This window comes from Bombina bombina, chromosome 6 (genome assembly GCF_027579735.1).
Source record: "Bombina bombina isolate aBomBom1 chromosome 6, aBomBom1.pri, whole genome shotgun sequence".
Classification (NCBI taxonomy): Eukaryota; Metazoa; Chordata; class Amphibia; order Anura; family Bombinatoridae; genus Bombina; species Bombina bombina.
Window position 1 is genome coordinate 950,572,719 of NC_069504.1, and position 26,229 is coordinate 950,598,947.

The 26,229-nt window shown below is 35.2% G+C and overlaps 1 protein-coding gene across 2 annotated transcripts in view; it reads left to right on the forward strand.

Annotated features, from left to right (window-relative positions):
- ATP10B (ATPase phospholipid transporting 10B (putative)) overlaps positions 1–26,229 on the forward strand; it is a 626,763-nt gene that overhangs the window by 552,259 nt on the left and 48,275 nt on the right. For both annotated transcript variants that reach the window (XM_053718588.1, XM_053718587.1), the window contains 6 exons: positions 631–758; positions 2,744–2,996; positions 4,867–5,096; positions 15,226–15,417; positions 16,789–17,383; positions 22,124–22,230. In XM_053718588.1, coding sequence (XP_053574563.1) covers positions 631–758; positions 2,744–2,996; positions 4,867–5,096; positions 15,226–15,417; positions 16,789–17,383; positions 22,124–22,230 — 1,505 coding nt within the window. The remainder of the gene's footprint in view (positions 1–630; positions 759–2,743; positions 2,997–4,866; positions 5,097–15,225; positions 15,418–16,788; positions 17,384–22,123; positions 22,231–26,229) is intronic.

Below are 26,229 nucleotides of genomic sequence, written 5' to 3' on the forward strand. Positions count from 1 at the left end.
AATGTACATATATATATGTATTTATATGTGTATATATGTAAATACATACAGTACATATGCATATAAATAAATACATATGTATATACATATATACACATACATATTTAGACGTGTATGTATGTATCTCTATGTTAAAGCCCTTTTCAGCCCTTTCCCTCATATCTTTGAGCTCTTATAACTTTTTTATTCAATACTTTTATTAAACCATTTTTATCACACATTGAGTGTAACTGTACTTTTAAATGTAGTTTTGTTGTGTTTTGTGCAACTTTTTTCTTGCATAACAGTTAACCAGAGCTCTGAAGTCGCGCTATCCCGAAGTGCGTTAAATTCATTTGTACGCAAGCAAACACGTTTACTTTCAATCTGTAATACTTACGCCGCACAAAGAGCACCTTTTTGCTTGTGCGCAACAATTAGTACACAACTCGTAATCTAGCCCTCTATGGGTTGTGGTTTCAAAGAACAAAAAGCCAGCTATTCATATACACAAATAAACCTAAAGAAGCAATTTATCATACATTTTATTCTCTGCAGCTGCTTTAGCAAGTTATTGGGAATATATTAAGGGAAAAACTATTTTACAGTATACTGTTTCTTTAATAGTGTTTTTGTTTGTTATTGTTGCAGGTCATGGCATTTGGTCTGCCCGATATATAATTCATCCATTATTTGAAGTCCCGGATAACAGTGGAAACTATATCTCTCCAGCACTTGCTGGTTTCTACATGTTCCTAACAATGATTATCTTGCTTCAGGTAAATAAAGCAAACAAATAAATTTATATTCCAAGTCTGAAAATGTGTGAAAGATCAGATGTTATAAAAATCGATATAATCCCCTCCTATTTAGTAATACTTAACCCCTCATGAAGCACTCACATTAGGCATCAAGCACAGTTAATAAGATCTTGTATGCACAACAACCAAGTCTACACATCATAGTTGTGTCTGGAAGTATGTTAGCCACTTGAATACTTTTTTGTCCCTTTTCTTAGAAAAGCTTAAAGGAACTTTGAAGTCAATTTATAAATACATGGTATATACATGCAATTACAAAATAAATGTTTAAAAGCATTTTTTTAGCAAAATATGTAAGGTTTTGCAGTCCAGGAATATACATTTGGAAAAACCTCTTGAGGGTGTTTATCTGATCTTATTTGCTGTTGCCAGTTAGAGACAGGTACAAATACACTCTTACACTGGTTGAGCAATCATTGTGTAGAATGTTGTATGGACAGGGTTCTGTATTCTGCAGGATATGTTCTAACCTCTTAGGGACAGTTGGGGGGAAAATCAGAGTTATGTTACAGGAAAAGTTGCTAAATTAATAATTAACCTTTTATATGATGCTCAATTAAACATTTTATGAGAAATTACTTCCCTGAAGACATTTTTCATTACAATGGAAACATCAGGCATAATCAGCAGACAGGCAATGTTTTATTGGTCTGCGTGGGTTTAGTTGCTGCATGTTTAACCACGCCACACACATTTGTTTTTTTAACACTTATATGTGCGCAGAGGAGTGAATTTACTTCCTGTAGATAACATGTGTCTGAAAGTGGTATTCTGAGATTGATGGAAATGATTAGATGTTAAAGGGATATGCAATACAACATTCTATTATCTAATTTGCTTCATTCTCTTGGTATCCTTTGTTGACAAAGCAGCAATGTACTACTGGGAGCTAGCTGAATGCATTGGGTGAGCCAATAAAATGAGGCATATATGTGCAGCCACCAATCAGCAGCTCCATAGTCTACCTAGGTATCCTTTAAGGATATAACGAGAATTAAATAAATTAGATAATAGAAGTAGAAAGATGTTAAAAATCACATGCTCTGTCTGAATCATGAAAGAAAAATATGTGGGTTTTATATCCCTTTAAAGGAGATAAATAGGTTATAAATTTGGAAGAGATCTGCAGAGAGTGGTTAGTGTGTTTTCCAAGTGTCCCAGAAAATGCAGGACTCTCCTTGGATTTTCATTCACTGTCCTACTTTTTTATGTCAGTCAGTAAGTGCCCCATGCATTGAGGGGAACCACCTGCATTCTTGTCTATATTTTGCAGATATTGGATTGCGTTTTATGTTTTATTCTCAGTAGAAAAAAAGTGTTGGTATCCTATGCATCATAGCCACCAAAGGTATCATGTATGCACAAGGCTCACCATCACACTTTTTCTTTCATCCACACCCAAAATGCATGAAAGGCCAATATAGAATGGAGGGGTGGGAAATGCATATATGGAAAAAGATGACCCAGGTACACATTTCTGAGAAGAAATTTTGTAAATTACTAATGATTATCATTGATGAAGCATCACAGATCTTTAGTACAATTTAGGTTTGCAGACAGTTAAGACATACAGGAGTTTATGGCTTACCCAACTTCCTTATCAATGGTGCCCATCTTTAGTCTTTTCTGGTCATTAACAGATTACTATTTTGCAATCTCCTGGTTTTAACACAGCTAAAATAATTAGGTGTGGCATTCAAGGACTGCACTTGTTCACCACTGCTGTAGTTTGAATGATTCATTCATGTTGGTCTGGACAGCCAAACATGCCATGTAATTTCATCACCTTCTAGCTATGTTGAAAAACACATTTGCTAAGCATACTTTAAATAGCTTGGACACTTACTGTCTTCTCTTTGTGCATACAAGTCCAATCAAATAACGTTTTTAAGAGCAAGTTTAACCACATAAATTAAAAAACATTTTTTTCTTTTCTCTCACAGATTTTAATCCCCATTTCTCTCTACGTATCTATTGAATTGGTCAAGTTGGGTCAAATTTTTTTCATACATAATGACCTTGATTTGTATGATGAGGAAATTGATTTATCCGTACAGTGCCGGGCACTAAATATCACAGAGGATCTTGGACAAATCCAGTACATCTTCTCAGACAAAACTGGAACACTGACTGAAAACAAAATGGTTTTCCGTAGGTGCACTATAGTAGGGAATGAGTTCTCGCATCAGGAAAATGGTAAGTGGTAGCTCATGTCTCAGTCAATCCGTTGTATAAACTTTCATAACAATATTATTATTATTTAACTTTTTATTAAATCATTAAAGTTTATTAAACTCAATGAACAAATGTTAATTTTAGAATATGGGGTTAAACACAGTTAAAGTTTCACTCCTAAAAAGGACACATCTGGTGTGCTGATCGGGAGTTATAGCTATATATACTGTTCAGGATTAACATGGGGGCATGTCTGATACCTGACTTTAACTATGTGTTAACCACTTTGTAGGGGTAGTACACATAGCTAGCAAAACCCAGGGATAGTAAGAGTTGGCAAATTCTAAAAAATAACAAATGTTTGTGAAATGGTTCTATCTGAATGAATGTGGAATATATAAAGTAGTTTGATCATTTATTTTAGCAAACCGATATTTCATCATACTGAGTATTTGAATACCAGATTTAAAGAAATGTGTTTTTTTCTTTAAATCAAACTTTACTTTTATTACATTGATTCAACCTTTTATTTTTTTATTGTTCTTATTTAATTGAAGCATCCATATCAGTAGCCCAGATGTCAAGAACAAACATTCATTCTACTATTTAAATGTCAATTTTAATACTTCCCAATATCCTTTCTAAGGACCCATCACATTACATAAAGGATAACGGTGCATAGGATAGTTTAGCAGTATGTTATAGATGGATAAAACATTTGGAAATACAATGTATATATAAATGTGATCTTTGAAGAGATGGTGTAAGTATCAGTCCCTTTATTCCACTGTAGTTTAGAGGGACAGGAAACACCAACATTTTCTTTCACGATTTGGATAGAACATACAATTTTAAACAACTTTACAATTTACTTCTATTATCAAATGTGCTTCATTATCTTGTTATCCTTTGCTGAAGGAACATTGCACTACTGGCAGCTAGCTGAACACATCTAGTCAACCAATCACAAGAGACAAATGTGTGTGGGCACCCATCAGCAGCTAGCTCCCACTAGTGTAGGATATTTGTGTGTTTTTTTTCAACAAGCTATATCGGGAGAATCAATGAACCACATCTGAAAATAGAAGTGAATTTAACATTGTCTTTAAATGACAGGCTCTATCAAAATCATGCAAGTTTTATTTTAACTTTCCTATCCTTTTAAGGGTTAACTCATGCCTTAAGAGCATCAACTAAATCATCCCAGCAGATTTTATTTATCAGAGGAGTTTAATCTATAAATCAGCCTTAAAAGCTGTTTCTTAAATCTAGAAAAAATGTAAGCGTAACAGTCTTTGGTCTCCCCTCTGATGGATAATAATGGGTTCAGTTAAAGGAATTTCTACCAATAATTTTAATGAATTCCTTTGATGTTCTCTGATGTTTCTGACTATATGATTAATGGGCTAAATCCTATATCTGTATTCTTGTATTTGTGTCAGAATAGTAACCATTTTAACAAGTTTGTGTCCATTAGTTTCATAAAGATCTTTTTCATGTTATTGTTAAACATAAATGATGTTATTTCCATTTTGTACAGGACCTATGAATATGCTTATGATTTAAATAATACATGTAATAATATTTATACATTTCACTCCTGTGCTTGCATTAGAAACTTATTTTATCCAAATTACTTGTAGCTATAGACTTCCTGTCTTTGCATACGTATACAGAATTTTAATACTAGATGTTTAATGCATTTGAAAAGAATCTATCTCCTGCTCATCGAAAAAACGTTAAAAATAATTTTCTGGCGCAGTTTTCTTTTAAATGATTTCCTTCCTTTTTTAAACTCAATTGTAGGAAAATAAGATCAAGGTGTATTACTAAGCAGAAAAGAATTGAATTCACATAATGCTTTTATTATAATTTTTCCCCCCATTTACAGCTAAACGTTTGGAAACCTACAAAGAAGAAGATTCGGATGACGAGGATTTGGCAAAACTACGTAACTTTTCATTGCACGATTTTGATGTTTGCAAGCACTCTACTGTAAGACACAAAGGGACGCGAGCTCTAAGAAGGTGCCAGAGTGCCCGGCCCCACATTCAGGGCCACTTTCGTAAGAAATCAGAAGGACGATTTGACATTTCTCAAGTGGCGTTCAGCAGTCCGATTGTAAGTATTCTTTATCCTCATGGAAATAAAGGTACATTAAAAATGTATTTTGTGATTTCCAGTTAACTTCTAGTATCAGATTTGCTTTGTTCCCATGGTATTCTTTGTTGAAGAGATACTAAGGTAGGTGTCTGGAGCACTACATGGCAGGAAATAGTGCCGCCATCTAGTGCTTTTGCAATGGATAAGTTCTAGCAACACTGCTGCCATATAATGCTCCAGACACGTGCACGCTCCTGAGCTTACATCTTTGCTTTTCAGCAAAAGATACCATGAGAATTAAGAAAATGTGATAATAGAAGTAAATTAGAAAGTGTTTTAAAACTGTATGATCTATCTGAATCATGAAAGAAAAATCTGGGGTTTCATATCCCTTTAAAGTCATTTAGATAGAGAATACAATTTTAAACAACTTTCCAATTTACTTCTATTATTTAATTTGCTTCCTTCTCTTGTTATCCCTTGCTGAAAGATTTATCTTGGCAAGTTCAGGAGCAGCAAAGAACCTAGGTTCTAGCTGCTGATTGGTGGCTGCATGTAAATACAAATTGTCATTGGCTCACCCATGTGTTCAGTTAGAAACCAGTAGTGCATTGCTGCTCATTCAACAAATGGTATCAAAAGAATGAAACAAATTAGTTAATAGAAGTAAATTAGAAAGTTGTTTTTGTATTTTCTATCTGAATCGTGAAAGAAAATGTTTGGGTTTCATGTCCCTTTAAACACTGGACTACACAATATGCATACAAATTAATAAATGTTCTAGCATGTCAAACTCACATTATTAATAATATCTGCTTTTATTTGTAATCCATTTATAAACTGATTTAAAAGGTTCTTAAATAGTTATCTTATATCCTATGTGACCAGTTAAAGGGATATTAAACACAATAAGATTGTATTATAATTTAATTATGTGTAGTTGAAGGGACATTCCAGTCAAAAATTAAATATTCATAGATGAATTACATCTTTGAATAGAAACATATTTGCAATTATATATGCATTGGCAAAAATGCTTCTAGTAAACGTTATCTCTGTTTTAGGGTCAGCATTTTTCTATGTGAATGCGTATAGAGCATAGCTAGATATTCGCAGTGCGCCAGCATTTTGAATACTGCAGCTGATTAGAGCGCCAGTGTCACCTGTACCACGTCACCATTTAACAAATTGAGTTATTACCAGATGGTACAAGCACCTTAGGCTCTGAATATGTGATGTGTTTAAAATGCTGGTGCACAGTGCATACTTAAATATACTTTTAAAACAGCTATAGGTTTTATTAGAAGCATTTTTGGTAATAGATGTATATTACAAAAATGCTTCTATTCAAATCTGAAATGCATCCATGTGGGTGGATTCCAATTTTGGCTGAATTGTCTCTTTAAATACTAATTATGCAGTCATTTATTTTTGTCACCTTTTCCTGTTAACTCTATAAATGGTTGGTTTTCTACATCCCACTGAGTTTCTTTAGAGTAAAGTGCACCACCATGTTTTAACTTGTTTACCATAATATAGCCTTCCAAACAAGACTGTGTGGAACATAGGATTATCCAAAAGGGTTTCCACATAGAGCCCAAACAGAGATAAATAGCAAACTACTTTATATAAACTAAATCTATAATTGTAAATATATATATATATATATATATATATATATATATATATATATATATATATATATATATTTATATATATATCTAAGGCTGATCTTTAATACATCACTATGTCTATCATGTATTTACTGGTTAAAACCCCTTAAAGGACACATTTATATGAGCTCCTGTGCTGATCACGCAATAACTGTATAGAATGTAGCAAAATAAGTATTCTAATTCTTGTAGGATGCACACAGCCTCTCTTGTACTGGGGGAAATACTACAGTTTTAACATTTCAGGAAACTTGAACAAAAATAATAAAAAATGTTAATTGCATTTCCTTTTAAACTGTACATAACTCAATTTTGACTGGGAATTAAAGTTTGAGTTTAATTTTATTTTTAATAAACAGCTGCCACAAATCATGCGTATGGGGAAAAAAACAGCAACTGTGTTAAAATATATCATAAGGATTAAATAAATGCTATTTAAATTGCATTCTGCACAATGAATGTTCACTGACTGATAGAGAAAAGCCCCAGAGGTGAACTGATGGACACAAACTTGCCTTAAAGGGACAGTCTACTCCAAAATATTGTTTAAAAAGATAGATATTCCCTTTATTTACCATTCCCGGTTTTGCACAACCAACACGGTTATATTAATATACTTTTTACCTCTGTATTACCTTGCATCTAAGCCTCTGCAGACTGTCCCCTTATCTCGGTGCTATTTACAGACTTGCATTTTAGCTAATTAGTGCTTTTAACGTCACAGGAGTGAGCACAATGTTATCTATATGACACACATGAATAAGCAGTGTCTTGCTTTGAAAAGCTATACAAAGCACTTGGATAAATTTGGACTGCAGGGTAGATATGTGCGATTTGTTTCGGATCGATTCGGACATTCGGCCGAATTCGTTAAATTCGGAGATTCGGATCGATTCGAATTTCCGAATTGAAATAGTGCCGAATCTACCGAATAAATCCGAATTAGTTCGGATTTATTCGGTAGATTCAGCTGGCCATGGATTATACTAGTATTGTACAGTATATTAGGTTATATCACTCTGCTATGGGTTATACTTAATATACAGTACATAATACTAGTCTAATACACAGCATTATCCCACCTAACACATACCGAAATTCCGAATTTCCAAACCGAATCCAGCCAAATTTATTCGAATCCGAATGAATCCGAAACGAATCCGAAATGAATTCATTTAAATTTTTCCGAATTTGAATCGATTTGAACCAAAATTCGAAAAAATCCAAATTGATCCGAACCGAAAAGGCTTAGAAACAGGCAGATTTAGAGGTTTAAAGGCTATAGAGTATATTAATATTGCAATGTTGGTTGTACAAAGCTAGGGAATGAGTAGTGAACAATACAAATGTTGTAGTATACTGTCCCTTTAAAGTCCTATAATAAAGACGATACTAATATTAATCTAATTGTTCCTACTTATAGAAATATTTCAGTATATTTTGAGTTCTGTCTTGCTTTCCTCTGGCAAAAATAGTAGATTTTCATAGCAACATTTAGAAAATATAGTACTTAAAAAATACTTTATTTTAGATGTGACAAAAAAAGTGCCTGCTGTGTGCTCTTAAGCCTCCAAAACCAATATATTATTCAACCTATTTTGCTTGTGGCATTTTTTAGAAGTAAAATACAACCATTAAGTACATTTTAATCCTGTGGTTTTCAAGTTGCAAAATAATTAGAGAGCGTTAATTATAATAGCTTATTTAAAGTGGAAAAGTCATTGACGGTTTCCACTAATAGTTCTTAACTATGTCACTTTAAATCTTCTTTTGTAGGATGAAAAAAAATACTTAAATGAAGAGTTCTTTGACATTTACAGAATCTTGTAAAGTCCTTAGGAATTAAACAGAAAAAAACTATATTTAAATTTTGGCAAGCAGCTTTCAAAACCTTTCCAAGAAATGTTTAATCATTTTAATACAATTCTTCTCATCATCAGATAGTTTATATTCATTTCAAAAACAGATTTCCATATTGAAATTGAAGATGGGGATAGATAAATGTGACGTATAACGCATATTATATACTTGGAGACCAGAAGTCCAAAAAATATTAGTTTTTGAAAGATCACAGCGTATTGAGCTGTTAGTTTTAAATTTCTCCCCTCTTTGGAATGGAAGACAGCTGTAATTGTAGTTTAACTATACATAAATAGATATTGTAACAGGTTTCTGCATAGATAATGTCCATTTCTTTTACAAATGATGCACTTTATTGCTGAATGGTATAAGACAGCATTTTGCATGAAATACCACATTAGTTTCCCCTTGTTTTGTAGATTTATATTTGATGTAAAAATAATTTAAATTGGTACATATGTATCACTAATATCAGAAAACCCAGTTGGGTAACTACAGCACCATTAAAAAAAAGAATGATTATTACATATGTTTTTATTTTGACAATGTATTGTGAAGGCTGTTATACCTCAAAATTCTGAGGGATGGGGGAATAACTTGCAACGGCCAAGGCATAGTAAAATATTCTGTTTCCTAAAAGAATAGAGTTCTACTCTTTCAATTAGTTTTTCTCTAAACATTATTATTATTATTATTATTATTATCGGTTATTTGTAGAGCTTTATTCTGATAATGTGACATTCTTTCATAACTTGGAAAGAATTTGTCTTTTCTTCATATATCCCATTGCACCCTGAAATCTAAATTTGATTCTTATAAATAATCATCTTTTTGAACATCTGTGTAACGTGTCTTAAAGTTTTAACTTTTAAGGCTATTTTGCTGTCGTCTTTGTTCTTGGCTTTTCTTAGCTAGGCCCTCTTCTTTGTGTTTCTCCTGATTAAATTGTCCATCCATAAATTGGGTTTTTCAGAGCTTAATGTTTGCTAAATATGGTTTATTCACAGAATAGTAATTCTGTGATTGTAATTAGTTCATTCTGCCCAAGTGCTAGGAATGGACAATAGATTTCTTTACACAGGATTGATGTTGTCCAAACTTTTAGATATTATATGGTAGCTACCAAACAGATCAGCAAGTTTGGTAAAGTTTTTGATTGGTCACCATTGTGATTCCATCATAAAGGTTACGTTTTGTCATTTGGACTTGCTCTTTGCTCCTTATGGTTTATGATCTCAGGATAGATTTTCACTCTTAAATCCATGCTTGCTCCACTTGAGCAGTTGCCATTTCCTGGGCCTTCTATGTTGAATATGCAGTTGTACTGATATGCAAGTCAACTGCATGGTCTTCTTCTGTATACTACCATGTGCTAGCTGTGATGCAAGATGGTGCTTACTCTTACATATGCTCTGGCCACTGCCTTCCTATGATTTAGCTTTAATTTTGACCAGTACTGATGTTACCCTATTAAAATGTGAGAGATTAATAGATTTATACGTACTGATTAGCCAATTTCTGTACAGTTAATTAGAGCCGTATGAAGTCCACTCTGGTTAGCACACATTTTTACATTCTGCTCTGCTGTTTTCCTGGCTAAAAAATCAAACAAACTTTCACCTCCAATTTTCATAATAGATTCTTGCCAGTGAGTTAACTGATTCAAACAGGAAGTGGGGGTACATATAGAGGTGGGGTTTCCCATTACCTCATACTGATAGTAGTTTCTACTTGCTCCAATAGGCAGAGCCAATCTGCCCACCTGTAAATATGGTTCTGTTTTGAACATATATAAATTGATTAATATTTTTTTTTGCTTTAAACCTAAGTATATTGGAAAAGTGTATCCAATGTGAGTATATGTGGTTTCTTTTTAGGTAAGAATGTGTGTTTTTAATTTGTCATATAACCACAATTTTAGCTAAGAAGGAATGCAATAGATTTTTCCTATGATTTTACCTGTTTATATCCTAGTCAGACATTTCTGGATATTCTGTAGCCTTCTATGGATCTTATTACACTGTATTATTTCACATTATATTATTGAATTAAAGGGACATTATAGTATTTTTGTTTTACCATATACAGTTTTCTGTAATTAACTATAATTTTTTTGTAATATACATCAATTAAATGTTTTTTAAGGTTTCAGAGATATCTTTATATGATAAATACATTCATTAATTAAGTTGCATGACCGACATGCATTTTGCAGCGTGTGCACTTCAGTTACTCTACGGCCCTTTCCCCACTATTTGTATCTGTTCAGGATGCAGCGTGATAGATACCTGCCACTCAAACTCAGATCCGGGTCTTTTTTGTGGGTGCATGATGTATAGCACGCCACACAGCCCACTGTTGCTAAAGTAATAAACCAAGCGTTCTCACAGCTGATAACACTGTGTATAAGAGGAGCTGTACAGATCTTTAATAGTTAAAACAAAAATATAATTGTATATTTGGGGAACAGATTGAAAAATATATTTTTGAGAGCAGGCATTATGGAATTATTAGTTTAAAAGACAATGTATAAACATAACCGATATATGTTTTTTTAAATTAAGATGCTATACCAGTAGACATATTTATAGTACTGGGGCTTTTATGAAGTAATCCAAACCATGATGCTCTGACTGGCCTGGCTCTTTAACATTCCCTTTCACTGACTGACACGTTAGCAAGGCTGGTATACATGTTGATAGTTTCTCTGCTAACGTGTCAGTCGGCTTTGATAGTGTATGTTTGTAAGGCCCCTAGTGTGTGCACTTGACTGTCAAATCAGCATGATTATGCTGATTGGACAGGGGTAGAGAGAGAAAAAAACGCCCATTTCAGGTGTGTTTGGAAAAGGCAATGCGAGGGACTATTTTTCACTACTTCAAGTAAGAATTTAGGATACTTAAAAACAATAAAAAAATGAAATTGCTATTAAATGGACATGAAGCCAATTTTTTTCTTTCTTTTATGATTCAGATAGATGTTAAATAACTTTATAATTTACTGCTTTTATCTCATTTGTTTTGTTCTCTTGGTATCCGTTTTTGAAAAGGAATACCTAGGAAGGTTCAGGAGATACTGATTGGTGGCTGCACATATATGCTTCATGTTATTGGCTCACTTGGTGTTCATCTATTGCATTGCTTCTTTTACAAAGAGACTGAAGCAAATTAGATAACATAAGTAAAGTGCAAAGTTGTTTAAAATTGTATGTTATATCTGATTAATAAAAGAAAAAATTTGGGTTTCCGTATTACCTATAGATAATAGATGTTGCATATTTTAGCGCTTTTATTATGGACCTTTAAAGTATACAGAATCACCCCATTATTTCCTAATTAATGTGACCTATTTATTTAATTTGCTGCTTTTTTATTTTTGTATATTTTAACCGCAATCCTCTATAGAAAATGACTGCATGTTATTATTTTCCAACACTGAGAATGATTAATTTATAGCACATATCTCAAATGAATACATTTTATATATTTTTATTCTTGTTCCCAAATGTTTTGGAGCAGCTATTTCTTATGCCACTCACTATTGCTTCTCTTAACATATAAATCTTCCTGTCTACCCATACAATTAGAAGCGTTTTTGAGTGGGATCATTATTCATACATTTGTCATGCTTCACCTAAGGCATTTCTTATACCCAATATGCAACCTCATGTGGAACGTGCGGAAAACATTAGTTAAAATGCTTTAAAAATAATTGTGTGGCCGTTTTTTTTTATTGTATTTGTTGGTATAAGATACAAGAGGTTTGATAAGCCTAAACACTTATTTTCTACTACAGACCCCTTGACAGTAACAAAAACGCAAGCATGTTCTGTAGATGAGTGGGACAATAAAGTGCTAGATTACAAGTGGATCACTAAATTAACGCACGCCCGCAAATGGGTAAATTTGCCGTTTGTGGGTTCGAAATAAATAACCAGCCATTACAAGTGGCTAGTTATTGCTACCGTAAGCTCACAGTAACAATTAGAGGTCCCCCCAATTGCCCCCAAACTTAAGTGTTAGTTTTCTACTACAGACCCCTTGACAGTAACACAAATGCAAGTATGTTCTGTAGATGAGTGGGACAATAAAGTGCTAGATTACAAGTGGATCACTAAATTAACCCACGCCCTCAAATGGGTAAATTTGCCCGTTTGCGGGTTCGCAATAAATAACCAGCCATTACAATCGGCTAGTTATTGCTACCGTAAGCTCACGGTAACAATTAGAGGTCAGACCGCTGGTTAATTTTCTAAATGCCCCCCAATTGCCCCCAAACTTAAGTGTTAGTTTTCTTTTCTTCTTTAAATGTAGCTTTAAAAAACCCCCCAAAAAACTGCACTTAGCCGTTTTTGGGGGCTACAGTTGGCGGCTGTGGGGTGTTAGAAAACAACGGCACTGAAAAGTGCCTTTACTTAGCGATCTATGGGAAATATGTGTTCCCTGTAAATATATATGTATATGCTTATATACATATATATTTATGTGTAAAAACATATTTATTATGATAAATATCTTGAAATCTGATGCTAGGCAAGCTGAAACAGCCAGAGCAAAATACCAGTTAAGATATAAGTAATGAATTTTGCTGTGCACAATTTAAAATAGAGGCTTTTGTCCTTTGTTTGCTGTTAGAGCAGGGTCGGATAATTAAAATGCTGCTGGTCAAAACAATTTGTGAACATGATTACAGTATACAGATATCACATAGCCTTATTAAATTATAATGCAATTGTTTGTTCTTCATAGTACAATATAAGACACTTGTATAATCAGTCATGCAATGCCAAAAGTCGTCTTAGCTTGTAGACCACTTAATTTAATAATGCAGTGTTTCCAGCTCATTTTAATTACATAATTGAGATTAAAGTTTTCTTGTGGAAGCAACATATACTTGGCTTTTAAGAAGTTAATCCTGTATTGAGAGACAATCTGTGTAAAGTGTTAGTGCACAGTCTTTTGCAACAGTATGAAAGAGTTGGTTAGACCGATATGCTTATTGTTGGTATTTGTAGAGTATACTTTTCAACCTTTTCTATCTTTGCTTATATTTATGATGTTTTGCAGGCTTTTTGCATATTTAGGTTTGTCCACAAACTTGTTTTGCTGATAAAAGTGTTTATGCATAAAGACAGGAATATGTAGAATTCAAAACAAGGGAATGTATTGTACACGCAGCTAAAAGTAGTTAAAAGTGGATAAATAAGACCAGCAATTGAATCATACATTTGTAGGCTCTGTGATGAAGTAAGCATTTATTGTGAACACTTCTAGGGATGTGCATTAGTTTAACTACGAATGTACATTCGTAACGAAAAACGGATATTTGTTTTCCTAAACGAAAACAAACATCCGAATGAATGAACCAACAAATAAAAAATAATTTAAAAAAAAAGGCTAAAATACTGATGGAAATTGTCAGTATTCATTCATTTCCTTTAAATTGCTTTTAAATGTGCCCTGGCCACTCTGTCAGAGCAAGGAGAGAATTGGGTTAGCGCACTCGCCAGAGCACGTTAGGATAAGTATTGTAGCTACAGGTGAACTTTTCACCTGTAGCTTTGAATCATTCACTTTAACGAAAATGAATGTAAATGTTAATCTAAACTTCATTATTTCTTTAGTTTTAAAAGAAACAAATTGCAAATAGTGCAGCCACCGAATATTCGGAGAAACAAATTTCCCCAAATATATTGAACGGAAAATCTGTCCAAAGCTATTTATTTTTTTTAGCTGCTCAAGTCTAATTACTTTTATCTATTTTTTTTAATTTATGACTGATCATTCCTTTTAACCTTAATTGAAGTAGGCACCAAAAATAAGTTACTAGTCAACTTTCATGCATAAGCTGAGGCCTTATTATTATGGTCTTGGATGTCTAAACTGAGTCCAGGCCTGCACTTCTAGGATGCCCATCTGGACCTACAATCAACAGTGGCATCCCTATGGTGGGTCCAAGGCTTCACCTGCATCATTGCTGGTCCCTCTGGGTGCCCTTCTACAAAACAGGGCTCACAGTATAATGAAAGTGTTTGGATTTCGCTTTACAAATATGGTGACAGGGTTTTTAATATGGCTGCGACAGTTCTGCTGTACAGAAAAACCTGCCCACAAGTCTTTGGCGAAGCCTAACTAAGGTATAAGGATTACTTGAGTAACATAGAAGCTGCCGGCTTCTCTGTGGCTGTCGACTCAGCTTCTGCCAATTGCAAAGAGCCAGAAAGGACACTGTTGAAATGAGATGTCTGGCCACCGCTTTTGCTCATGGGCCCTCTGAGATTTAGTTATGTCCCTGTACATAAGATTATAAAGTTCATCTAGTAGAAGTTCTACACTACAACATTTGGGCAATTTATATATGATAGTAAAACAAGGATTAAGGGTGGTATTTCTGATGGTGCATGTAGAAATGCTAACATACTCATACATACATATTTTATATAATATAAACGTGTGTGTGTATATAATATTATATGTGTGTGCTAATATTATTCTTTTAATTAAATAGTTGCTACTATACTGTAGGTCTCTGAGTTTTTTCAGCTGTATGCTCACATAAGGTTATTTTAAAAGACTAATAAAGTTCCTAATTTTATATTTTATTTTCTCTTCCAGGAAAAAGATGTGACCCCAGATCAAATGTTGTTACAGAAGGTCAGGGAAGCATCAGTCAAGATTGGTGCAATGGTTCCATTTAAACCTCAAAGCGACATCAGAGCTCCAAGTTCTCCTTATATTGATTTCTTTCTTGCTTTAGCCATTTGCAATACTGTGGTGGTCTCCACAGCAACTGAGCCAAGGCAAAGGGTAAGCCCAGTGGAAATTTCATTTATAAATCTTCATACTTCACAAAGTCATCTGTTTATTCTAGTCAAAAGCATATATTCGAACAGAGTTTTAACTTCATGCAGTGTTTTTCCTCAAGAGACATCATTTTAAATTCCTATTTAGTGATTTAGAAGAAAGAAATGATAATAATAATACTAAATGTAGAGTCGCTTCCTCGGTATAAAGTGTTTATATTTAATTATCCATTTTCCACTCTCTTTAAGGGCCGTATTCCTGCATCCATAACTGTAGTGCTGAAAGACTCTTGTTTGTGCTACCTTTTACTATGGTTGCCTGCCAACTTATGCACCTGCAGAGAGCGTAGAAATGTCAATTATATTTTAAATACATTGTTGTTAGAAAAAAAAGTTTTATATTCCCTATTATGCTATGTAGGGTTTTTGTCGACATCCTTATGCCTTTAAAGACAATTTTAAAATATGAGGATAGATATAAACTATTTATTTTAAAATGTTCTCTTCATATGAAATTATTAATGTATGTTCCTCTGTGTTTCATTTTATAAACAACCTTCTTTTCAGAAGCCAACATTTATAATTTAATAAGCATAAATCACATAAAAACTGCTTTGTGTTTTTATTCCAGGTATACTATCTTCAGTAAAAAAAAAAAAAAACTATTAGATTACTTTGTCATGGTATCACACAGTTGGCATTATGTTGGTAACATTGGCCATCTAATAAAGCCTCTGTGCTATTTAAAAAAAAAAAAAAAAAAAAAAAAAATAGGGCATAAAGGGGCTTTGCAGTTAAAATTGAAGCACAGGTCAGTCTATTCCAGTTGTTGTTTTTTAGTGTTACTATCCTGACACTCTAGTAATTGTGTGTAGGTAAAAGTGTGGGTCCCTTATGGAAAAAGTAAGTAGGTGAGTGTGTATAAATATATAAATATATATATATATATATATATATATATATATATATATATATATATATATATATATATATATTTATATATGGGTTTGTGTATGTGTGTGTATATGTATATAAATATATATATATAATGTATATAGTACATTCAAAATATATGTAAGGTAGAACTGAAGACCATCAGCACTCACTGGAAATACTTAATATAAATTTTAACTTTTGTTATCCATGTTATAAAGTAGCATATCATTTTGGTTTCAACTGGCACTAAAGATCCACTCTGTAAGGCATTTGGAATTTATTCCAGTTCTAATTTGAATAATTTGTATAATACACATGTACCAGAAAAAAATTATTTTAGTAAAAGTTACCAGTGATGGCTGTGGGTGCACCCAACATACAGAGCTGGCAGGGACATTGTTTGCGTCTTACAATTATTATCATTATTTTTTTTTTTAAGGTTACGATGCCTCCATTGTTTAAACCTTCTGGGTCATCTTTAGAGAAAGTCCAACAACTTTTCCAAAGGTTTAAATTATTGAGACTCAGCCAGACTTCATCAAGCACTCCACCCAGCTCTGATCCAGGAACACCCTCCAATTCAAAACGTAATAAGGTCAACCCAGCATCATCGTCTGACAAAGACAATCTCTCCAGTTCCAGCTCTGGTGAAGCTGAATTTCAGAGTAGTGAGAAGTCCTCTTCAGCAAGCAAAGACAGTAGTGACAACTGTATTGATGAGATGTTTGCCACTGTAACTCAATGCACTGAAGAGGATGAATTTTGCTATGAAGCAGAGAGCCCAGATGAAGCTGCATTGGTTCATGCTGCCCGAGCATACAGCTTTACTCTTATGTCCCGAACACCAGACCAGGTTACTGTGAGGCTTCCGGAAGGGACCTTATTGACTTTTGACCTTCTCTACACATTGGGATTTGATTCAGTCAGGAAAAGAATGTCTGTTGTGATTCGTCACCCGATAACTGGAGAAATAATTGTGTACACTAAAGGAGCTGATTCTGTCATCATGGATTTGTTAGATGACCCTTCAAAAGGTAACATGTACTATTAGACCCTGCCCTTTAATATTAATGTGTAATTCAGTAAGTCCCTGTGCTAGATTCTGGTGGCTCAGTTACGTTTGCCTATTTATTGAAGTGGCTTTATTTAATAATTTACTTTTCTGTATTTAAAGGGACATTCTAATGTAAAAATTACAAGCTCTAATTTATCATAGCATTAAACTTTTGCCTTGTTGACTCCATCTTACTATGTGTTTAATCCATGTAAAGCAGCTAAACACATAGTCAATGCCCTGAGAAGAACCTGTCATGTGGGGTGGGGTTGTGCAATGGCCACTTCTGATTGGTTGACTGTCCTGCTCAGTAGCTCCTAGGCTTGCAACTCCCGAGTGGGGCTTTACCTACAAAAGGTTGAAACACATATAGGACAATCACAATCCATTAGAAATGTTTAACTATAGATTTGTCTACAGAGTTCATCATTAAAATCTATGGGTATTTCTGTAGATAAATCAATTTGATAAGCGTTTCTAAAGGATTGTGATCAAAACCATAGTAAGATTGTGTCAGTAATACTCTACTGAATTAGATCATTTATTTTTTACATTCCAACATTCCTTTAGACCAGTGTTTCTCAACTCAAGTCCTCAGGACCCTTAAATGGGCAGTAAACCTACAAAATAATGTTATATAATTCTGCACATATAACATTATCTTAGCGCAAACTTTACGCAACATAATATTGCAGCTAAAATTTGATTATAAAAGAGGATTTTTCAGACCGCCGCTCTTTGCTCTACTGAGCGGGTCTGGTTTTCCCCCTGAGCGCATCTGGGCAGCTGTCTAGTCACAGCCCAGCCCGATCGCGCCATTACACTCTATGTAGCTTGCTCCTATTCTGTCTGATAGCTTACATTCCTGGTGTTTAAAATAAATATACTAAAAGAACAAAGACAATTTGATAATAGGAATAAATTAGAAAGTGAATTACAATTGAATGCTCTATCTGAAAAAAATGTGGGTTTCATATCCCTTTAAGAGTCTGTGAGTTGGCTAGTGGAGACGAGTAAAATATAAATGATCAAGCAGTGATTGTGTAAAATGTAAGTACAAAATTGGCAAATTGAGTAAATGATGATCTCATTTTGTTTTTACAATGCACTTTATGGGTAATTTAAGTTTTAGGGGTTTCTTTTATTACAAAAATAGAAGAAAGTATTAATCTGTTAGATTAAAAATACTATTTTATTTCTAGAGCTACTGGTGTTAGAAATGTAATAAACCGTTTGACAGTTTTTGTATTTTTAGTTGTGTTAGTTTTGTCGGTCAATTATCAGTCATTTGTTTCCTTTAGCTAATTAGGCCTGAAGATGTAATCACTTTAATAATTACATCACTAAAATAGATGCTGGCAACTTTCTTGCATTGAGTTAGTCTCATATAAGTTATTGCTTTGGCTTTATTTATGATTATTAAATACAAAGAATACAGCATTTAAAAAGCTTTAACAAAAACAGCAAGATTGCAGTTGGTATTAATAGTTTTGATTGGGTGAGATGTATGGGTTTAAATAAAAGGTTTTAAAATTAGATAGATAGATACAATAGATAGATACAGTAAATAGATAGATAGATAGATAGATAGATAGATATGAGCCTTATTCAGTGTTATGGGCTTTCATGAATATTTTTCAAATTGTGGACTGAATTAAAATAAATCTGTACAACTTAAAAAATCCCCTATAGTGTTCAACTAAGCAGGTGCACAAAGCAATGCAAAGTACATCAAATATTTATTTTGTCTGTTTTTTTCTTACCTCTGCAAATTATGTTTTTTCAACTCCCTTCATAAAGACTGACCCTTTCTGACCCTGCTAAGAGCATTTCATTGATGATATAGATTGCTGTTAATGTGCCTTAGGATAAATGTGTGCTGGCAGTGATTGTGTGAAATCCTAGATTTCCGTCACTTTAAAACTGTAACAATTTGTATTGCTTGTTAAAACATAAATTATGTCCTCATAGTATAACAAGGATGTTGAACAGTAAAACAGTTAGACCCCAAGTCTCTGAAATATTTTAAGGCTCATGTCCACATTAAACTTGAGATTGGACTTGCCCCTGTGTTCCTTTTGTATCACATGCCCATGTCAGACATCTGATCAGGCTCCTGGCCCTACAGCTTATCATTCAAGCTTATATACATAACAGACCCCTCCCCCTACAACCTGTCTGTCAGTGACATATCCATCAGACCTGAGATCAGACAACAGCTTATCTGTCAACAAACAAAATCTGACAGGCACTTTAGCCCATCTGGTATCCACATATACACATCAGACATTAGATCAGATCCCTGCTATCCCTCTGTGACATATCACATCAGACCTCAGATCAGACCCCTGCTACCCATCTGTGACATACCACATCAGACCTCAGATCAGACCCCTGCTACCCCATCTGTGACATACCACATCAGACCTCAGATCAGATCCCTGCTACCCCATCTGTGACATACCACAGCAGACCTCAGATCAGACCCCTGCTACCCATCTGTGACATACCACATCAGACCTCAGATCAGACCCCTGATCAGACCCCTGCTACCCATCTGTGACATACCACATCAGACCTCAGATAAGACCCCTGCTACCCCATCTGTGACATACCACATCAGACCTCAGATCAGATCCCTGCTACCCCATCTGTGACATACCACATCAGACCTCAGATCAGATCCCTGCTACCCCATCTGTGACATACCACAGCAGACCTCAGATCAGACCCCTGCTACCCCATCTGTGACATACCACATCAGACCTCAGATCAGATCCCTGCTACCCCATCTGTGACATACCACATCATACCTCAGATCAGACCCCTGATCAGACCCCTGCTACCCATCTGTGACATACCACATCAGACCTCAGATAAGACCCCTGCTACCCCATCTGTGACATACCACATCAGACCTCAGATCAGACCCCTGCTACCCCGTCTGTGACATACCACATCAGACCTCAGATCAGATCCCTGCTACCCCATCTGTGACATACCACAGCAGACCTCAGATCAGACCTCTGATCAGACCCCTGCTACCCATCTGTGACATACCACATCAGACCTCAGATAAGACCCCTGCTACCCCATCTGTGACATACCACATCAGACCTCAGATCAGATCCCTGCTACCCCATCTGTGACATACCACATCAGACCTCAGATCAGACCCCTGCTAACCATCTGTGACATACCACATCGAACCTCAAATCAGATCCCTGCTACCCCTCTGTGACATACCACATCAGACCTCTGATCAGACCCCTGCTACTCCTCTGTGACATACCACATCAGACCTCAGATCAGACCCCTGCTACCCCTCTGTGACATACCACATCAGACCTCAGATCAGACCCCTGCTACCCATCTGTGACATACCACATCAGACCTCAGATCAGACCCCTGCTACCCATCTGTGACATACCACATCAGACCTCAGATCAGATCCCTGCTACCCCATCTGTGACATACCACATCAGACCTCAGATCAGACCCCTGCTACCCATCTGTGACATACCACATCAAACCTCAGATCAGACCCCTGCTAACCATCTGTGACATACTACATCAAACCTCAGATCAGATCCCTGCTACCCATCTGTGACATACCACATCAGACCTCTGATCAGACCCCTGCTACTCCTCTGTGACATACTACATCAGACCTCAGATCAGACCCCTGCAACCCCTCTGTGACATACCACATCAGACCTCCGATCAGACCCCTGCTACCCATCTGTGACATACCACATCAGACCTCAGATCAGACCCCTGCTACCCCTCTGTGGCATACCACATCAGACCTCCAATCAGACCCCTGCTACCCATCTGTGACATACCACATCAAATCTCAGATCAGACCCCTGCTACCCCTCTGTGACATACCATATCTGACCTCAGATCAGACACCTGCTAGTCATCTGGGACTTACCACATCCGATTTCAGATCAGACCCCTGCTACCCCTCTGTGACATACCACATCAGACCTCAGATCAGACCCCTGCTACCCCTCTGTGATTAACCACATCCGATTTCAGATCAGACCCCTGCTACCCCTCTGTGACTTACCACATCAGACCTCAGATCAGACCCCTGCTACCCCTCTGTGACATACCATATCAGACCTCAGATCAGACCCCTACTACCCCTCTGTTACATACCACTTTAGACCTCATATCAGACCCCTGATACCTCTCTGTGACATACCACATCAGATCTCAGATCAGACCCCTGCTACCCCTTTGTGAAATACCACATCAGACCTGAGTTCAGGCCCATAGCTCTGCAGCACCTTGCCCAGCCTCCTACATAGCCAGTTCAAATTATGGGCTTTGTATCCTTTCTGTCAGCTACATCAATTTGGATTCCTAACCATGCAGCTCCTATTTCAAATATATAAATACATCAGATCAAACTTGTGGTAATTAACCAATTACTCCATAAGATCAGATGCTTAGCTTTGCAGCCCCTATATCAAATATATAACCAAATCATCAGATCAAATGCATGGTCCGGAAACACCTGTATCAACCACTTAATCCATCAGGTCAGATCCTTAGCCCTGCAGCACAACTATTTGCTCCATACCCTGCAGCCCCTGGGAAAGTATGAGCCTTACAGACAGCAATGGGGGCTATATTGTGGTTCCCAAGCCTTAGTTTGAACAATGCTAAATGATACATTTTACAAACTGTTTGTTTGAATATCTTACAGCTAACATAAATGAAGAGAAGAAGCTGAGGAAAATACAGGCAAGGACCCAAAGACACTTAGATTGGTATGCCAGAGACGGGCTTAGGACACTCTGTATTGCAAGAAAGGTGTGTATGAGTTTCAGTCACAACGTTAATGTGATCAACACAGCTACAATCTTAAAGGGATATTAAACCCAAAACAATTTATTTTGTGATTGACAGAGCATACACTTTTAAAAAAAGTTTCAAATTTACTTTGTTCCCATGGTATTCTTTGTTGAAGAGGTAGCTAGGTAGGCATCTGAAGCACTACATGGCAGGAAATAGTGCTGCCACCTAATGCTCTTGAAATGGGTATCATTCTTTCAAAGCTTCTGCCATATAGTGCTCCAGAAATGGGCCAGCTCCTAAGCATACATCCCTGCTTTTCAACAAGAGATACCAAGAGAACAAAGACAAATTGATAATAGAAGTAAAGTAGAAAGCTGTTTAAAATTGCATGCTCCATCTGACTCATTGAACAAAAACTGGGGTTTCATATCCCTTTAAATGTGAGCTTTGCCATTTTATTTTATTTTTAAGCAAGACAATTTAGCTGAGCTGGCCTTAGATACATTTTCTACAAAACACTCATTTTATTAAAGGAAATAACTGAGCATTTGTTCCACAGAATAGAGTTAACTCTATGATTGTATAAAGGCTTTATATATATATATATATATATATATATATATATATATATATATATATATATATATATATATATATATATATATACACATATATATATTATAGGCTAATAAGTTGCTTTAAATTAAGATGTCTCTCGAGAAATGTCTTACACTGTACTATAATAATGATTGGTGAAGACTTTTCACTATTTATTGTATTATGTTCACAGACCAAATCCAATGCAAGCATCGCTTGTCAGTTCGTGTGAAACAAAGTGTTGGTGTTTTAGAATGAAGATCCAATTAATAATGCTGATTTGTGTAGTTTTATGGGTATTTAATTTCAACAATGGAATCTAATTAGTACCTAATTAAATTGTGACAGCAGAGAGATCCGATATAATTGGAATTTGCATAAGTTAGGCAGCAACATTTAAAGGGAAGTTTTTGTCAATGTTTTCTTGGGTTCCCCTAGTGCATTTCTGAATGTATTACAGTTTTGTTTTGATGGGGGGGGGGGGGGGTACATGCTTTTGTCCTAAGTAAAGCATTATTTTCTTGTAATTGTTTTTAGAGGTGTGTCCCTCTCCACCAGTACAACTGTGGTAGCTATCCTTAGCCAGTGAGCTGTAGGACAGCAGTTTAAACTTAAAGGGACATTGTACACTAGCTTTTTCTTTACTTAAATGTTGTTTAGAGGATTCATTTATATAGCCCATATGGGAGTGGTCTCAGGTGTTAGGGAAAAAAAGGCAGGCAAAGGGCATTAAGGGGCAGTCTAGTCAAATTTAAACTTTCATGATTCAGATAGGGCATGCCATTTTAAACAACTTTCCAATTTGCTCTTGGTATTCTTAGTTGAAAACTAAACCTACGTAGGCTCATGTGCTAATTTCTAAGCCCTTGAAGGCTGCCTCTTATATGATTGCATTGACAATGTTCACAGCTAGAGGGTGCTAGTTCATGTGTGCCATATAAATAACAATGTGCTTACGCCCATGGAGTTACTTATGGGCACTGATAAAATGCAAGTCTGTCAAAAGAACTGAGATAAGGGGGCAGTCTGCAGAGGCTTAGCTACAAGGTAATCACAGAGGTAAAAAGTATACTAATATAACCATGTTGGTTATGCAAAACTGGGAATGGGTAAAAAAGTGATTAACTATCTTTTTAAACAATAACAATTCTGGGGTAGACTGTCCCTTTAACACTGAGATACATACATGTGTATGTATGTATATATGTATGTGTGTATGAGTTTCAGTCACAACGTTAATGTGATCAACACAGCTACAATCTTAAAGGGATATTAAACCCAAAACAATTTATTTTGTGATTGACAGAGCATACACTTTTAAAAAAAGTTTCAAATTTACTTTGTTCCCATGGTATTCTTTGTTGAAGAGGTAGCTAGGTAGGCATCTGAAGCACTACATGGCAGGAAATAGTGCTGCCACCTAATGCTCTTGAAATGGGTATCATTCTTTCAAAGCTTCTGCCATATAGTGCTCCAGAAATGGGCCAGCTCCTAAGCATACATCCCTGCTTTTCAACAAGAGATACCAAGAGAACAAAGACAAATTGATAATAGAAGTAAAGTAGAAAGCTGTTTAAAATTGCATGCTCCATCTGACTCATTGAACAAAAACTGGGGTTTCATATCCCTTTAAATGTGAGCTTTGCCATTTTATTTTATTTTTAAGCAAGACAATTTAGCTGAGCTGGCCTTAGATACATTTTCTACAAAACACTCATTTTATTAAAGGAAATAACTGAGCATTTGTTCCACAGAATAGAGTTAACTCTATGATTGTATAAAGGCTTTATATATATATATATATATATATATATATATATATATATATATATATATATATATATATATATATATATACACATATATATATTATAGGCTAATAAGTTGCTTTAAATTAAGATGTCTCTCGAGAAATGTCTTACACTGTACTATAATAATGATTGGTGAAGACTTTTCACTATTTATTGTATTATGTTCACAGACCAAATCCAATGCAAGCATCGCTTGTCAGTTCGTGTGAAACAAAGTGTTGGTGTTTTAGAATGAAGATCCAATTAATAATGCTGATTTGTGTAGTTTTATGGGTATTTAATTTCAACAATGGAATCTAATTAGTACCTAATTAAATTGTGACAGCAGAGAGATCCGATATAATTGGAATTTGCATAAGTTAGGCAGCAACATTTAAAGGGAAGTTTTTGTCAATGTTTTCTTGGGTTCCCCTAGTGCATTTCTGAATGTATTACAGTTTTGTTTTGATGGGGGGGGGGGGGGTACATGCTTTTGTCCTAAGTAAAGCATTATTTTCTTGTAATTGTTTTTAGAGGTGTGTCCCTCTCCACCAGTACAACTGTGGTAGCTATCCTTAGCCAGTGAGCTGTAGGACAGCAGTTTAAACTTAAAGGGACATTGTACACTAGCTTTTTCTTTACTTAAATGTTGTTTAGAGGATTCATTTATATAGCCCATATGGGAGTGGTCTCAGGTGTTAGGGAAAAAAAGGCAGGCAAAGGGCATTAAGGGGCAGTCTAGTCAAATTTAAACTTTCATGATTCAGATAGGGCATGCCATTTTAAACAACTTTCCAATTTGCTCTTGGTATTCTTAGTTGAAAACTAAACCTACGTAGGCTCATGTGCTAATTTCTAAGCCCTTGAAGGCTGCCTCTTATATGATTGCATTGACAATGTTCACAGCTAGAGGGTGCTAGTTCATGTGTGCCATATAAATAACAATGTGCTTACGCCCATGGAGTTACTTATGGGCACTGATAAAATGCAAGTCTGTCAAAAGAACTGAGATAAGGGGGCAGTCTGCAGAGGCTTAGCTACAAGGTAATCACAGAGGTAAAAAGTATACTAATATAACCATGTTGGTTATGCAAAACTGGGAATGGGTAAAAAAGTGATTAACTATCTTTTTAAACAATAACAATTCTGGGGTAGACTGTCCCTTTAACACTGAGATACATACATGTGTATGTATGTATATATGTATGTGTATATATATATATATATATATATATATATATATATATATATATATATATATATATATATATATATATATATATGTATATGTGTGTGTGTGTGTTTTGTTGTTGGTTTTTTTTTGTTGCTCCATTGACGACTTTGGGGGGAATACATGAATGCCCACGCAATATTCTAACTTTGTCTTTTTGTACTTGTTGGGTTAGCGCACGAGCGAATACAGTTTACTTTCAATTCAAAATACAAGCGCAACCCAATGAGCGCAAAAAGCTCACTTCTAGCGCAGTTAACTCTCGAGCCGGAGTGTTAATTAGCACTCCAATTGTAATCTGGCCCTTAATTAGAGAAATAAATTAAAAAGTTGTTTAAAATTGCATGCTTTATCTGAATCATGAAAAAGAAATTTGGGATTTCATCTCCAGCAAGA